Source organism: Drosophila takahashii, chromosome 3R, assembly GCF_030179915.1.
Source record: "Drosophila takahashii strain IR98-3 E-12201 chromosome 3R, DtakHiC1v2, whole genome shotgun sequence".
NCBI classification, from domain to species: domain Eukaryota; kingdom Metazoa; phylum Arthropoda; class Insecta; order Diptera; family Drosophilidae; genus Drosophila; species Drosophila takahashii.
The window spans coordinates 9,037,889-9,055,802 of NC_091681.1; the positions used below are offsets into that span (position 1 = coordinate 9,037,889).

At 38.5% G+C, this 17,914-nt stretch overlaps 1 protein-coding gene and 1 long non-coding RNA gene across 10 annotated transcripts in view; one reads left to right on the top strand and one right to left on the bottom strand.

Annotated features, from left to right (window-relative positions):
- The window catches only part of plx (PTB_TBC1D1_like and TBC domain-containing protein plx), a 35,642-nt gene that overhangs the window by 5,879 nt on the left and 11,849 nt on the right, over positions 1 to 17,914 (bottom strand). For 2 of the 9 annotated variants that reach the window (XM_017152792.3, XM_017152793.3), the window contains exons 3-5: positions 12,955 to 13,413; positions 371 to 1,128; positions 111 to 287 (exon numbers count right to left, since the gene is read on the bottom strand). In XM_017152792.3, the coding sequence (XP_017008281.2) occupies positions 111 to 287; positions 371 to 1,128; positions 12,955 to 13,413 (1,394 nt within the window). Of the gene's footprint in view, positions 1 to 110; positions 288 to 370; positions 1,129 to 5,997; positions 6,492 to 6,512; positions 6,630 to 7,546; positions 7,682 to 12,954; positions 13,414 to 17,914 lie in introns of those variants that run through there. The other 7 variants (XM_017152795.3, XM_070217661.1, XM_070217665.1 and 4 more) reach the window with 7 other exon arrangements.
- On the top strand, positions 4,026 to 5,646 carry LOC138913604 (uncharacterized). The gene is made up of 2 exons (XR_011419399.1): positions 4,026 to 4,236; positions 5,241 to 5,646. It is a non-coding gene; the product is annotated as an uncharacterized lncRNA (long non-coding RNA).

The following is a 17,914-nucleotide window of genomic DNA, read 5'->3' on the forward strand; positions in this document are numbered from 1 at the left end:
GATCAGGATCTCAAAGGAATATAAAAAGCCACGGCAAATGCTGTGCACAGAAACGAGGAAACTAAAACAAACTAATCATGCGACGGAATTGCTGGTCCTTTTATTCTTACTTCTCCATCGCATAATTGGGATGCAGCTGACTGGGGCCCGCAGAAGCGGAAATGGCACCCCCATTCCCGTTCCCAGAGGCCACGCCCTGTTCCCTAGGCGGCGTGGGCTGCTTGTTTACAATGACATTGGGTGCATCCAGTTGGCTATTGGCTGCTGATGGCTCAGAACCGTCAGAGCTTTGGGGTTTTCGGCAAGATGGAGAAGTTGTTCGTTGGTCGAAATGTCAGGGGAAAAGGTACTCGAATGACTGGATACTTACTGGTCCTTGTGGCCCAGTTCGATTTGGCTCTGACCTCGTAACAGAGTCCTTTTCTCGGGCGATTTGTTTTCCTTGTTGTCCTCCAGGGGTCTTGGGGCAGCTCCTTCCTCGGCGCCCGTCAACTGCAGCTGTACCAGGGGTTTTGCCGCTGCATCCTGCTCCCCTTCCTTTCGCTGACTGTGCTCCTGTTCTTCCTCATCTTCCTCCTTGAGGTCGTGACTCTTGAGGGAACTGCCGGCCTTCGCCTCAATACCCACACCACCCTCACTGCTAAGGGACATCTTTCGGTTCTGGAGGAGCCTCAGGCGCTGGGCGTCGTACGCCTTGAACTTGGGCAGGGCGTCGTCGATGAAGGTGTTGGGCACTCGCTTCTGGGAGACCCGAATCTTGCCCACGTACATCACCTCGAAGAAGTGCGTGTGATTCGGCGAGATGTCCGCCAGCAGGGAGAGATTGCTCTGGGCCGATGTGGACGTGGGAATGTTCACCGTGCCCGAGGAGCTGCTCAAGCCATGGGTGTACGACTTGGAGGCCTTCATCTTGGAACTGACGGGATTGGGGCTCGTGTCATGCTGGGCACTGCGCATCGCCTCGCTCATCTTCAGATTCGTGGCGGGAGTGGCATGGATTCCATTCAGAGCTCCGTTGGAGGAGCCGTGGCTGCCGCCTCCGCCGCCGATCAGCGTCTGTGGAATGCTGCCCACGGAACCGCCGAGCGTGTGGGCCGGATCCCACATCTGGTGCATCAGCTCGGCCATCTACAAAAGATTCGCATAAGAAAACACGGGTTAGGCACTAATTTTTTGTGTGTCTGGGATTTGAGGGGAGAGTTAGCAACGTGCAGTCAGTACAAGAGCAAAAGTTATGTCCTCTCAATTTGATGGATGACTTGGTGTCCTTCGGTTTCATCGCACTTCCCATCTATCCCATATTCCTCCCCGCCATGAGTTTTACTGCCCCTGAGTTTATGACAATTTTTGTGGTGCCACTTAAGGGGTTTCGGGAGATGCTTTGAAAGTTCGGAGCAAAGTTTGCTGGACTTTCCTGCCATAATTTCAGCTGTGACCACTTCGTGACTGGGATAATGCAGCTTGACTGCGGTAGGGTTATATTCTTTTTGACAGTATTCTGAAAAACCCATCAAATTCCAGTTATTTTGGAGGGATCAAGACATTCTTACTTAATGTGCAGAGGATTTTTTTATGGTTTGTAGCCTAAACAAACCGAAAACCTTTTTTGTTGGGGAATATTTGTTAAATTTTGCAATATTATTATGTTTTTCTTTAGCAAATACATAGATTTTTATTTTTTTCTGTCAAATCGAAAAAATTGAAGAAAACCAAAATAAAGAAGCTATAATTTCTAATTTGGATCTGTAAACCAAATAAAATGCATTGCAACATCAAATATTTTAGCTCTCCCAGTTGATTTATGAACAATATACGAAAAAAATCCAGATATATGTCAAGCCGATGAGGCAGCCAGCCGCAAACCGAGATAAAACTGGGAGACTTTGTGACTCACAGTGATCATGTTCAATGGTCATGCCGACGCAATGTCTGCCCGAAAGCTTCGGCATCGGTGGATGCATCAGCTGCTCCCGGCGTGATGATGATGCGCTGCCGAGAGACTTGCGGCTCTCTCGGCGGCGTTCCTTGAACGAGAGATCGGGCTGTCCGTCCGGCGTCCCAGTTTTGCATTGAAAAGCTGCCAGAAATGATTTTGGCGGGTGCCAGCAAGTTAAAAGTCCAATGTCATCCTTCTCCCAGGGGATGCAGCTGTCCGTCAGATGCGTTGCTTGTACACAAAATATCTCGAAGATACATTAGTGTGGACCACAACTAATTGTCATTTATCAGCAATTTTAAGGCACGAATTCGGACACACAAACAAATGAAAAAGTTATCTTCCTAAATTGATTTAAATTTTCATTCTTATTTTGGGACGGTCCCCTCTGCTTCTTCGTCGTGATCAGTCGTTTGCCGAGTGATCGTGACGACATCTTCAGAGCAAGTTGACCAATAGGTTGAATATATATTTTTGCTACAGCTGCGGGCATAATAATAACACTAATTTATCTCGCTATATCGAAGACAAATCGAACATATTACTCATTTTTTGGGTTTAAGTCTTAAGAATGTCATTTATTTATGGGCTAGAATTTTAAGTAACAATCAAAATTAATGGAATTTACTAGTATTTATAAAAATCATGACATTGTCTCATACAAAAAGTTGATGCGTTGAGATATATGCAATGAGATGTTTAATATTTTTAATCTTTTCCTTCAAAGAGGTTTTAAATATGAAGCAATAATGTAAGAATTATTTTGCATTGTAAGGCAAGACAACTGCATAGGACTACTTAAAACAAACTGGGTGTCCAGCTTAATATTTATTTTTAAGCATTGTATATACAAATGTTCTATGGCTTGAACCGCAACTGTATACATTGCTTTGGATTTGTGCGGCACGCGTGTTTTTCAAACCGTCTGACAATATATGCATGTGTGTTTCTCCTTTTTATTATTATTGTTTAAGCGAAACAAAAAAATCAAGCATCGCACATAAATAATGAAAAACTGTTCGCAGGAATTCAATTCAACGTCACGTTCGCCTCGCGTTTCACTTGATGACTTTGTCTTTTTCCTCCATTTTTACGTGTTTGCACTATTGCTGTTGTTGCATTACTTTTTAATAACAATGTGCATATATAATACCGAATTGACGGGGCTTAATCTGCCCGAGACAGAACGCAATAACCTTGACAGGCCGCAGTGACGACAAAGTCAAATTACAAGCGATTTACAGGCGATTTGCACGCGTTTATAATCGCCTGCGATTTTATGGGTATTTTTATGTCCCTCAACTGTTTTGCATTTCAAAAGCTTAAAAAATATTTTTAAAAAAGGGTTTAACTCGTCATGGAAACTGGAAGCAGTAAAACAGTAAGTGTGCCATAACGATTTTGCACAACCCTAAGAATATAATTATTTCTGGAATAAATAGAATTATTTATTGAAGGTCACTGATGATTTCTGATTTTCTCTACTTATTGGATTTAACTGTAACCCAACTTATTTCTAGTGTAAAAATTAAATAAATATGATTGATTTAAAAAAAATAAAATGCTTAAAAATTAACTTTTTGGTAAATATGGCATTGCCTTCAGAGGGGTTTATGCTTCTAGAAATGTATGTCAATGCATTGGTCATTCAACCTTTCAAAAGTCACCCTTTTTAGCATAGGATACTACTTTTTTGTTATATATCAAATATTTCCGGGAATACCGGGCTTGCAAATTTTGTCACATGTCTGAACAGCAATATTTAATGTTTCATGTCAGCGTTTTTATGTCATCTTTTTGCCCACAGTCGTGTCTGTTTGCTGTTATCGCCACTCGTTTGCTGTTTTATGACTTTTTATGCAATTTGAAATTGCAATGTGCGGTGTCGGTGCGCCTTGTGAATAGTAAAGACCTGGACTGGCATCAAAAGCCCCAGCCACTGCGCCCTGTGGCTGGGTTTGTTGAACCCAGTCCCGCCAAAGGACGGATCAATTCAACCCACAATGGGTATGGCCATTCCATTACATCAAACGAACTTGTTTACATTTGATTTAGAGTCGCTTTAAGGTCAAGACTGCAACGCATTTCCCTGCCAATTGGTGACGCTGCCGGGTTCGATCCGGTTAGGTTTGTGGACATTCGTTCCGGCCCATTTATTGTGTTTATCATCTACTAACCAAGCTCCGAAAGCGTTGTTTATCCTGCGCTAATTCGAATTGTGACTCAAATATCATTAGCCCATTGGAGAACGACGTTCGATATAAATTGAATGCATTTAGAAGCTGGCGAAAAGCTTGACGGTAATAACGCCTAATGGTATACTTTAGCATGTAGCTTAAATTACTACTTAATTCCTTTTCTAAACAAGTCGGAGCTCAAAGTTGATCGGAAATATTATATTGCCCGGCAATTTGTGACCGGTTCCTGAAAGCCTCTAATTCAATTGAAATTTAATGATATTTCTAATCTTTTTATTTGTGTACCCTTGCAAAGATTATTATACGTTTTATAAAAGCTTTGTAACGCTTTTCAAATCTGTGTATATAAAACAACGTATAGTATTCTTAATGTATAACAATTTTTATTTTTTTAAATGAAAAATGAATGAAAAATGTATAATAAACCAAACAAAGTTTTAAAAGCTATATATATGCATGTATTACTCGAACTTTTAACACTTTCTCGTTTAATTATACCCGTTACTCGTAGAGTAAAAGGGTATATTAGATTCGTGCAAAAGTATGTAACAGGTAGAAGAAAGCGTTTCCGACCCTATAAACTATATATATTCTTGATCAGGATCACTAGCCGAGTCGATCTAGCCATGTCCGTCTGTCCGTCTGTCTGTCCGTCTGTCTGTCTGTCTGTCTGTCCGTATGAACGCTGAGTTCTCGGAAACTATAAAAGCTAGAAGATTGACATTTTGCATGCAGATTCTAGGAGTTCCTACGCAGCGCAAGTTTGTTTCAAAAGGGTGCCACGCCCCCTCTAACGCCCACAATCGCTTATAAACGATTTTAAAAATTTCAATATTTTGGAAAAGTACAAATGCTGTTTTGTTGTGTTTATCAATACCTATCGAAATGTAGAAGAAATTTTTTAAATCGGACCATTCGTTAAAAAGTTACGGCGGATCAAACTTTTTATCTCCATCTCCTTCGCATTCCCTTTAGCTGAGTAACGGGTATCTGATAGTCGGGGCACCCGACTATAGCGTTCTCTCTTGTTTTATATTCATTTTACTGTAATTTTTTTAACCGGTTCATCCACTTGACACATAATTATTTTTTTTATTTTTCGCTAGAAACTTTTAACCCCTTATTTTGTTCAGCACTTGAAACGGCTTTTGTGAACAATCGACGCAGCTAAAAAGTTAAAGCCACAAAAAGTGTTTTTCCCAATTGCAACGCTCTCTTAGACACCAGGGCCAATAAAGTCGCCATGGCCATGGTCAAGTGCCACATAAAGGACGAATTCGAGAAACTTTTTCTGGCGCCTACGGGCGAAAGTTGGTTCCTGACCGCCCTTCTCAGCCGTTTGGCACGCGCGCGGAATTTAATTTAACACAAAATTGAAGACGGAGGAGGAGCTACAAAAATAAAACACTTTATATGGTAATCCGCAAAATAGAATATCCGAGTCATTTACATGGGAATTGTCTCTGGCCTTTTAAATTTCAATAAAAGTCCAACTCGAAAGGTGGAAAGAAATGGCACAACGAATTCATTATTGACGAGATGGCAAGACTATTTCAAGGGTAAATCAATTAGTGTTGAGTGGAAGTCAGGGCTGTACAGTGAAATATATGGGGAGTCGACTTTTAACTTGGCCTAAACGCTGCAATTAGTTGGGAAACAAAAGAACAAAGCAATCGCAGCAGTGCATGCATAACAAACCATTACATAAGACGACAAACAAAAGGCAAGCAGCAGTAAATAGAGACAAATTACACAAGCTCAGGCGCAGGCATTAAATTGAAATCAATTCAGCGGGTTGGTTAGTGGTTCGATACTGGATAGGGAATACTGAGTACTGGATACTGGATCCGAATCTCTACATACGGCCCGACTCTTGTTGAGCACCGATGCATCGCTGACGGAGGTGGTCAGGATGGTGTCCCGATGAAACGGCACCGTGAACATCTCGAGATACTTTCTTATCCGCCGGGCGAGCTCGTTCTGGTTCTGGTTTTTCAGTTATCACAACTTACTTTCACAACTTTTTCACAGCTGCAGCTTGTATCACAAAATTCTATTTTGAGCCTTGTACTTTGAGTCTTTTAACGACTATCACAAGTTTTCCATGGTTGTTTTCTTTTTATCACAAGATAGCTTGTTCAAAATATTCACACCGTGCTGAGCCTGCATCACAGAAGATCATTAATTATTAACTTTTTTATTTGGACTTATAGGTAGGGATCGAATATATCTGTATTAGGTTATTTTATGATATTGTCACGTTATGATTTTATTGAACACTTATCAACGCCAAATTTTATTATTGATTGCCGTTTATTAGGTTTTAAATCAATCAATCAATCACTACAATTAATTGTTGCTCTATTAATTTCACCCACATAATTTCGGTTCTGCAGCTTTTTCAAATGTTGACGCACGAAAGATCACGTAGCGCAACAACCTTTTACGACCGTTCACGAGGCTCGTTTAGTGTAAAATGACCATCAGAACCCGGCAACAAATGCGAATAGAGCGTGTTCTGAGGGCCAGCCAATTCTCGCTCCTAACGAAAGTATTTTCGAATTTCGAACGAGCTACAGCAATCAGCTGTTAGAGAAAAAAGTATATACTATATAGTATCTACCGATACAGAAAGGGTCAAAGTACTTTCTGCTGCGCTTGGCTGGCCGATAAATCATTATAATTAAACAGATTCCCAAAGCTGCACTTGTCTCTACAGCCAATTGGCCAGGGAATTGCACTAACACCGATAATAAGACAATGTCGTTGTGTATTTATAACTAACTGTCTACATAACGATGTGTATATGGTCATTTGTTTATCCATCTATCTTTATCTTGCGTCCCTGCTAATTGTCGCGTTAATTGACTTTGCTTGACTTGATTTCGAGTTGTTTGCAATGGCACTTTGCAACTACACGATATTTGGGACAATGAGAGCCTATTGAGTGAGAGCCTATTGAATTCTTTCGCTTTTTTGATTGGAAAATTTCGTAGATCACTTTATGTAAGAGTCAACAGATACGAGGAGTATTTTCAAAACAGACCCAGTTCGTAAATACCCAAAAGAACCTCAATTGTATTGCTTTGCGTGTCCAAGACTTTTTAATTAGGCAAACAAAAGTTAAATAAAACGAAGAAAAGAATGGCAAAGACGGACAAAAATAAGCAGAATTTTATATGATTTACACATGTGTGAATATATATATGTATATTGTTTTGCTTTTCGATTTGGCTGGCGCGTTTTAGTAACTGATTTATTTTTGTTTTCGAAACGCTCTGTTTTTTATTTGCTAATCACTTTTTATTTTCGCGTTCGATAAACATGTTTTTCTGCCCATTTTTATTAATTTGTTGTTGATTTGGTTGATTGTCATCGTGGCTATACGGCTCATTCCCGTTTAATTATTTACTTATTGTGGGGCTCTTCACTTTCTGCAGGTTTTGTATTATACGATTTTTGTGGGTAACTCTCGCCGCCTTCAAGCGAAGCGCGCACGCGATTCAATTGCCGCCAGACAACTGACGACAAGCGGATCCAATTTGAGTGGTACGACTGGGAACTTGCTATGTAGCGACCTGCGCATGCGAAAACCAAGACGATATACGCGGGTGCTACGCTACTGAGAGCCAAAAGAGAGACACAGAGAGTGGGAAATTCGGGCCATGCAGTCCACACTGCGAATACTTCATGTGGTAAATAAGATCATAAATTACAAACGTGCATTGGGCAACCGAGCATGGTAAACACAACATATGTCACGGGGATTTCAATGGGGAAATGACAATAGCTTAGCCAAAATCGATGCTCAATCGGCCGAAGTCATAAAGCAGATATATATGTATATAGTACGTAGTAGTCAAAGAAAAAGGTTTAGTGCAAATGGGAATTTCTATTCCGGAAAAATACACAAAAACGATATCAGAAGATAACTTCGACCGGCCGAAGAAATAATACTCTTGACTAAAATATGAAATAATAAACCACAAAGTTCAGACAAATATCTTAAAAACGTCAAGACCGTTGATCAAGGCGCGCATAAAGGAAGTAATGAAGCTATTTTCGGCAAGACCAAGTCTATATACCCTAACAGATCGTTACCATGATAGCTATAATATTTGGTTGTGTTTATAATACTTATCGAACATTATAAAATCGGACCATTCTTTAAAAAGTTATGTACAAATAATAAATGAAATAATGAAGCGACTGCTTGCCTGCTTTGCTGCTTGAATATCTCCATCTCCCTCGCAGTTCCATTTGCTAAGTAACGGATATATGATAGTCAAAGTGATCGACTATAGCGATCTCTCTTATTAATTAGTTTAGATATTTCGACTATCTTTACATATACCATGTAACATTTGTCAAGAAAAGGTAGTATTTTTTCACTAATCAGGTAGATGACTGATGCAAAATTCTTGCATCATGATTAGTAATCATGTGCGTTCAGCAGACCTATCGTAAGAAATCCATTAGTTATCAGGTATCATGTTGTTTTGCTGAACGCAATAAACTTTTTATTTTAAATTTATCATTATAATCTCTTTTTCTTATTTTGCATCACTTGAAGAGTGGTTTTGTTAAAAACATTCATATAATTTCGATATGCAATCTACGAAACCTTAGGCACTATACATCACTCTCCGCTAACAAACTAAAACCTAACTATAAAATCAATTTGGCACAAGCACAACGAACCGAAGCAACAACGGCACAAAACTAAGTAAAGAGAAAAGGACCGACTCCAATCTAATCATGGTATAAAAAGCTTCTTCCTTCCCCAATGTGCGACAAATTGAATTTGTTCACCGGGCAGGCTTGCCAAGTTCTTGTTCCCAAACGGAAGGAGGCAATATTTTGCATGCGATTCGAGGAAATAAAAGCGAAAGCCAATTATCTGCCGGAGAGAGCGGCTTTCGAGGAGGGCGGGTACTTTAAACGTTCAATATCGGTTGCAAAAAGTTATCTAGTGCAAAAGAATATTGGAAAATGGTATAGGTGCTTTAGGTATATTTCTGAGGCCTTTCAGAGCATTATGTGGACACTCCAAGCCAATTCCATGGCTCTTCATCAGCCTGACGATAGCATCTTCAAAGGATGCGAAATTGTCGACAGTTTGAAAGGTTGCCAGCACACTCGATTAGTTTCTTGTTGGACCAACCGAGTTGTTCAAGCGGCGATGCAGAAGAACATGTTGATGGCCAGTTCCAAAAACTGGCACTGACATTCGCCTTGAATGCCCATTTAGGATCTTACATCTCCCACGGCCAACGCGTCCACTTCGTGCACATCCTGTGGGAGGGAAGACAATAAACCCGGTGTTTAAACAGCCGAATGGCAGCTCTGCGCCATGCGTCATTTACCAAAGGACCCGGCTCGGATCCACCTGCTAATGATGCACAAGGACATTTCACAGGTGGAGCGGACAAAAGGGCTTTAAATATTTACGAGCTTATGATGTTGTTTAAGTGCCGCCGAGGACCACAGCTGCTAACGCCCCCGAAAGTATGCCACGCTCAGCCGACTCCTCGCAATTAGCTTTATTTTTGCAGCATTTTCGTAATGGGTTCGCCTTTTTTGTTTCTCGCTTTGAAAATAGAAAGGGTGGGGAAGAGAAAGTGCGTTTATCTCGGCGCCTAATGGCTTCAATTAGTGGCTCAATCGGCGGAACGTATTCACTAGGTTGACCACAGTCGGGCTATTATGTTGGGCTATGTATTTGGTGCTCGCTTTGCTTAACGTGGTGCAGTACCTAATTAGAAATAGCGGTAGTGATTTTAATGCATGCATTTCAAGAGAAAAGCTCGACTATGTAATCTTCTTGGAAGTATGGAAGATATAACAGTTCAAATTATTTAAGTATGACATACATATCCTTGAAAAATGTTTCTTATCCACGAATTTGAAGAGAAAAGGTTCTTAAGTTATTCATCTTTTGCAAATTTATACCCTTATTTAAATAGTAAATTGAATACTCTTAATTTCCAGAATAATTTTGGTTTTAATTATTTATTATTATTATTTTCAAAAGCGTATTTTAATAAATATTCTAGATATTAAAAGTGAAATATGATTAAACTGCTGGAAAGGAAAGCATTTTATTTCACCTTAATTTAATGCAAGCAAACAGTCATGCAATTAATTAAAAAGAAATGCTTCGATTAAACGTATTGAAAGAAAGCAAATATGTATATAGGACGACAAGGAAAATTTGTGAGCCAAGCAGGGATCGTAATTATTATGATTTTTAAAATAAAAATAAGAAAATAATAATTATTTGTTGATTTTTATAAAAAAAATTTAAAAATAAGTTTAAGTTTTAAGTTAAACTGTGTATAATCCACTCAAGCTAATCCTAAAAATTCGCGGAATACATCTTTAGATCAATTTTGTAAAAACCGCGAATTCTTAGGAAGAAGAGGATATATTTTTGTGTATCTTACATAACTTAACTTCAGATACCTAAATATGTATTCTATGTCGATTCTTAAAAAACCGCGATTTCTTAGGAACAAGAGGATTTATTTGTGTGGATCATGCATAACTTAACTTAACTAAATATACTTATAAATAATTGGAAAATTCGCGACTTTCATTTTTAATTACTTTATGCAAAATCAGACAGATGGACAGGTGCATTTCGACTGGGATATTTATTCTTATCATTTGGATTTTCTGGTACTAAATGGTTTTTTTTGACGTCATGTACTTCCACCGAACATAGAAGTTACATATATAAAACATTAAAAGGCGTTATAAGTCCTTAAAATATCCTTGGACATAGTCATGTCATAGCTCATATGAAAGGTATTGACTCGAAGATCAATCCTGTTTTAGATTTTGGCCCATATTCCCAATGGTTTAAAAGATATTTGCATTCAATTTTTATTTTCAATTTTTATAATAAAAATTGGAGAATAAGACTTATTTTCAATTTATATAATAAAAATTGGAGAATAAGACTTATTTTTAATTTATATAATAAACATTGGAGAATAAGACTTATTTTCAATTTTTATTATAAAAATTGGAAAATAAGACTTATTTATTTCTTGAAAAATAAGACCTATTTTCAATTTTTAATTTAAAAATTGAAAAATAAGACTTATTTTTAATTTCTAAAATAAAAATTGAAAAAAAAAGGTTTATCACGTTTTCCCATTTGCCGAACCATACTAAGTAAGTGGTTCTTTTCCCTTATTTTTTGGACGCTATTTTGACTATCAATTTTTTTAAACTCATGACACTTATTTGCAGTCGCTGGAGCCAAGTGATTAAATTTACATCATATTTAAAAAAAGGTTAGGTTACTAATTTTAAATCCTTCAATGTAAGCTTCTGCCAAAAACATTAATACTTTGTTTAGCCTGCATTAGACTTTAACATGCCATCGAAATTTGTTAGGCGTTTAAGGCGACCGTAAAACTGAAATGCGAACACTGACCCAGATACTCGTAAATCAAACCAGCTGGATACTGAATGCAGGAGGCACAACTCAATAAAACCCGTGAGCAACGCCAGCTCCCACCAACAAAATCCACTATCAACAATCAAGCCAAGTCAACATCACGGCCAAAACGCAGGGCTTAAAACGCTTTTGACATGCAATGAACCAACAACAGCTCTTGTGAAAAATTCTCTACCAATTACGATGGAATTAAGAGGAACGCTCAATGGAGAATTAAACCAAAAATTCAAAAGTAAATGAAAATTGCAAGCCTTACAGGGTGAGCTTTAAAAGTATCGCCCATTAATTTAACTTTAAAAGCACTATGCACTAAAAAAGTTGGTAGATTTAAGTTGTTGTGACTTTGTTTTCGGTTACAGTGCACTTTTTCGGCAAGTTTTCTGCCAAAAAGCTGGAATTTAATTTACACCCTATTGTTATTCTTCCGAGGGGCGTGACCACTTCGAAAAGCGTAGAAGTGGATTTGTTTTCCGAATTAACTTTTTGCGTGTATTTGGCAGAAGGTCATGTAAAGCCGTCCTAATTTAATGGACTGCTCTCGCTGGCTTCCCTCGTCGAACAGCCCCAATTTAGTTGCCTCTACTTGCTGAACTGTTTTAATTAGAAATGCAAACGGAAGTCAATTTATGGCGTGCTGGGCGTCCAATAGGCTCAGACATTAGAATCTAACACATGATAAGGAGACGAGGTCAGATCGGACTTAAATTGTAGTTACTATTTTGGTAGAGCTCCTGGGAACAGGCCTGAATTTAAGGTGTTTATTGTACAGTTATGATCAATAATAATTTTCCAAATTATGGGGATGACGATTATCACTACAAGTTTGATATCGCAACGGTATTGTTTGAAAATGGTATATTTAAAATCTAGTATTTATTTATACGATAATAACAAATTCAGTATCGGCATAAAATGATCGCTGGGACATCTATATGCATTTTAACCAACCCAACAAAAGACAGCAATTAAAAATATGTCACATTTGCGTATCCAACAGTAGTTGCTCGTTAAGCATCTAAATTTATTATGGTCGCAACAAAAACCCGTAAAATCCTTTTGGGGCTTTTCCTGCACGTTCTGTGCAATTTAATCCGAGTAGTTTTTATATGGAAAACTATTGTGTGGCAAGTTTTCTAAACATTTCCATATGAAAGCATTTGAAAAGGCCACAAACTGTCCGCACACACATTCATGCCGTTCGGTTCGGTTCACTTTCCCCTCAAAATAGCAGAGATTGTGAGAAAACGAAATGCCACCGGACAGACAACTGTCACAATGTCGGCTAAAACTGTCGACAACTTTTCCCATCCGTCTTCTGTTTTCAGGCCGGGACTCGGACTTCAACTTACCTCCTCGACGGCCTCGCACTCGAAGAGATAGATGTGCAGCAGGGGATCCTTGGGATCCTTCAGCAAGTAGACCAGTCCGGTGATGGGTCCCTGGAATTCCATGAAGTTTTGCGGCTGCTCCGCCGAGGCTTCGGCCGCCTGCTGCTGTTGCAGCTGATAAGCGGACGCCGCACTGGAAGAGAGTGAGCCGTACGATGTGGATGCGGTCAGTGTGTGGCGCAGTCCGTTTCCGGTAAGCGAGTTGTTGGCTCCGCCGGCCATCGAGGAAGCGACTGCCGAGGCGGCCGAGGCATGACTAGAGCCCGATTTCAGCTGCAGGAAGCCGTTGCCGATACTCTTGGCCTGCGGCTTGTGGATGATGCGGCACATGCCGACGATATGCTTCAGGGGGTGGCTGAACTGCAGCTCGAAGTCCGAGTTGTACGACTCCAGGATGCCATGCTCAATGCCCACCGATAACTGGAAGACAAAGGATGTACATACATCAGTAATTAAATTAAAGCTGCAGCTTCGCTACGGAGTGGCAAATACATATATGCATTACTTAATTATTCAATTTGCATGCTTCCACCAGAAAGTTCCTACCACATTGGAAGTACTAGCACTTACAAAATAGTTATCAGACATGGAACATATGTATTATTAAAAGCATTCGTAATTACTAATTATTCTTTGAAAATAAGTTTTTGGACTAAAACACATCTATTAATGTTTCAGTCGTAAATTTGCCTTCGTTCTTTCTAGGTAGATAAACCCGTTCCTCGTCGAGTAATGGGGTGTATTGTATTCGTCGGAAAGATGAAGCACGCGTTTCCGACCCTATTAAGTATATATTCCTGATCGGGATCAATACCCGAGTCAATCTAGCCATTTCTGTTTGTCTGTCTGCATGAACGCTGAGATCTCGGAAGCAACAAATTCTAGAAAGTTGAGTCCAACCACACATATTCTTTGGCTTTCTACGCAGCGCAAGTTTGTTTTAGCCGCCCACGCCTAAGTGAATGTCGAAATTGCAGATCAAAAACAAAAGGTGTACCAACCTACAGACCTGTCCCCTATTCTCCTCTACTCTAGGATATGACTGTTTTTTAATATTTCAGAATTTCGAATTTAATTTAAAAAAAATCGGACGACTATATTATATAGCTGCTATAGGAAGGATACCAAAATAATGCGAAAATAAAACGAAATTTAACAAGGGTATACATATAAGCTTCGGCTTCCTTTCTTGTTTTAAAGTGTAAATGCCATTGTTTTCCATTATTTAATATAATTATTGGGCAAATATATATTTATAAGCTGGGTTTAAAATATCGCACTTTTTATCATGAAAAAATTCCGGAGAAACGAAACTAACTAAAACAATGCGAAGAATTGCACGTTGTTTCATAATTTGCCAGAATGTTTCTACTACGCGAAGCAGATTAACAATATTAAATTCCTTTTAATCAGTTTACATACTTGCATGCACAAGTAGAAAGAGAGCGCGGCTTAGAGCGAGATGGCAATAGAGAAGGAGCAATGGTGACAACGACGACAACGACAACATGACATGCCTGCCAACATGGCGGCTGCTCCATTTCCGGCGCCTGGTGCCCGTCCTTCTCATTTGCTTTCTTCCGCCGCCTGTATTTTCGTTTTTCCCTCTGTTCTTGGCCCTTTTTTATGCCAACAACTAAAGCCCGGTAACTAGGGAGTGTCGACACTATGAGCTGGGTGGTTTTTTTTTTCGGAACATGGTTGGGGAGGCGGAAATTGTGCTGTGCTCAATGCTGGGTGTGTCGTTGTTGTGGCTGCAAGGGCTGTAGTTGGCAAAAAAGCAGGTCGTTGTGTTTTTAGCCCCATTAGGGCGGCCTTTCTCGGGTCCCCACAAGTTTCTGTTGTCAAAGGTTTTGCAAATAGGAAAATATAAATAAAGAAAACATATTTATAGCGAGAATTTCTGAATTAAAACGCTGTAATGAGAAAACTGCCGTAATGAAGAATTGATTAAAAGCAGACTTCCCAGAACCAATCCACTGGTAATAACGCAGTCTCTTTAATATCGCCAATTGCTTACCGTAAAAAGGGTTGAATTACTAAGGGGGCAGCAAATGAAGGCGTTAATTATCGCCTGCAAAGCTCCGACAAAGTGAAAACTTCTTCTGCGCAAATTAAATTAAAATCAAAGTAAAGTGTTGCTCACGTTCGAGAGTGTGTGGGCGTGGGTTTGCTCATAAGATGGGCGTTAACTTAGCGAACTAAAAACAGAGCTGAAAACTTTTTAGACAAGCGAGGAAATAACAAAAATACGATAAGTAAAACTTATGGCTTGGATAACTTAGGTGCCTTCATGTGCTCTAATGGATAGAAATTGTATTGATTTTTCGAAATTCCAATTCTCAAGAAATGCAGAGCTCAAATAAATAATGGATTAAAAGCATTCTAAATACATTCCATGAAATAAAAAATAAAAACATAAATGATACTGATTATTAAAGAATTTAATTTAATTAATAAAGTGAAAATTTCAGTTTTTTAATGAGTTGTAAACCTACAAAAATTTAAGGTAGAAATTTATGAGGGTAGAGCGCAGGACCATAAAGGACGCCTAATGACGCCGCCTGGAAACCGGTAATTAGTAAGAACGTCTTGACTTGGGGAATAGCTAACGTTTTCGTTTTGCTCCCCATCCATTTAATTTAAATTAAAAAGCAATACCTTACATACGGCCGGAGTTGGAGGCAAGTCAGACACTCTGCCATGACATTTTAAATTTAATTAATTTTCTTTGACACTTGACGAAGGACCCGGGCTGTCCATCACAGACAATGGCACTCTTCGCTTATTTAGTATCCAATTGAGTGCCTCGCAAAGGCTTTGTTGGCAGGTAAATTGTGATTTAAAAATAGCAAAGCTTTGGTTTCGGTTCACGTTTGATCTCAAAAGGTTTTTTTATATACATTTAGCATTTATATTAATTACTTTACTGAAAAACCGTATGTACAAAAGACGTTGACCTACTATCTCATTCTTTTCTTCTTTGGAAAGTGAAATCGTCGCTCTTGTTCTTAATTTTTCTTTCTGAGTTACCCATTCTTAATAATTTGTCCATTCTTTGTTTCTATTTGTTTACCAGAACTACAAAGAAAAATTCTGATGTGGCACACTGCGTATACGTAATCTGTTCACTTGCTGGAACAATTGACTGCTTGACCTCTTTTAGCTATTCTTTTCTCTCTTTTCCGCTATTCCTAATTGGAATCAAGCCTTTTGCGGTATACTTAAAAACGATGTGTGTACGAAGGCTGACCTCTTAATGATTTTTTTTAAATATCACAGCATAAAATAGTTATAAATATTTCTTTGAATTCATTATAATTGGCCACACCTTGGGGCTCATGAACTTAGAAACATATTTTATGCAATATTTATGCAATTATTTACTCAATTATTTATTTTGACTGTCAAGTGCTTATATCTAAAAGATCTTAAGATCTGAGTAGGATACTTTAAGAATTTTCTGGTCTTTAATAATAGTCGAACCCAATAAGAATTAAAATAAATCAAATTAAAACAAGAGAGAACGCTATAGTCGGGTTGTTGTCCCGACTATCTAATACCCGTCACTCAGCTAAAAGAAGTGCGAAGTTGGTGTCCCGACTAATAATCGTAACTCAGCTAAAGGGAGTGCGAGGGAGATAGATATATAATTTTTGATTGCGTATAACTTTTTAATGAATGGTCCGATTTGAAAAATGTCTTCTACATTTCGATAGGTATAAATATACACAACAAAATTGCATTTATACTTGTCGGAAATCTTTAAAGATGTGGGCGCAGGACCCATTTTAAAATCGTTAGTGGGCGATTGTGGGCGTTAGAGGGGGCGTGGCGCTCGGCTAAAATAAACTTGCGCTGCGTAGGAAGCCAAAGAATATGTGTGGAAAATCTCAACCTTCTAGCTTTTGTAGTTTCTGAGATCTCAGCGTTCATACAGACCACTATGGGGCATTTGACCACTTTGGTTGGCCAAAACCCATTTTTTAAAAGTAGTTAAAACAAAAAATGTTGTTTGAGGATGTGTTAACAAAAGACCATTTAACAATGTTACGTTTACAGAAATCCGATAGAGGTCGCCTCTGTTAAGGTAGGAGCTGTTAAATCAGCTGTTTGATATGCAATTATCGAGCTGTTGTATTTCGACTTTTTGCTTGCAGTTTTAAAGTGCTTTAAATTTGAGTTTTTAAGCAATCTAAGTAAACTTTTTGGATTGGATTTAAAGGATTATGCTATGAACTAAGTATTTGTGTGGTTCGACGACAAAAATTAGACGGTTTTTTCTTACAAATGAGTGTTAAAGGGAGTGGTCTAACAAGTACATTTTTGTAAGAAAACTAATTTTCAAATGGTGCAACAAAGTGAGTCCAGCGGAGTCCACTTCTGGAACCTATTGGGATTTTTAGATTATTTAATTGTTGTTAAAATGTATATGGTCAGAATCGCCACTTATTGCCACTTTTTCTGTAATTTAATTTTTTAGACCATAACCTCAAATTTCACAAACTCCTATCGTTTGCACTGGTGGCTAAGGAAGTAAGGACTTTCGTGACTTTAAATTATTATCAAAATATAGTAGAAATACTTAGCTTTGTAATTGACTAACTTAAGTGGACTTTAGCGGCTTTAAAACGAAAGTTCCGCTACAACTTGAACAAAAAGTCGTACAAATGTAAAGTAAATTCTTTCCTTTGCCCCTTTTTTTTGAGAACTTTAGGATATAGTCGTCCGATTTGTACAAAACTGTTAATATTGTTTTAAAAACTTACATAATTGCTATTTCTAAAGTTATGTGCATTTATCTTCAAAAACAGCAAAGTTAATTTGATCGTTTCTATGGCAGCTATATGATATAGTTTTCCGATCCGGATGATTATCATATATAATATGCGGGGGGATAAGAAATGGCGACTGGTAAAGT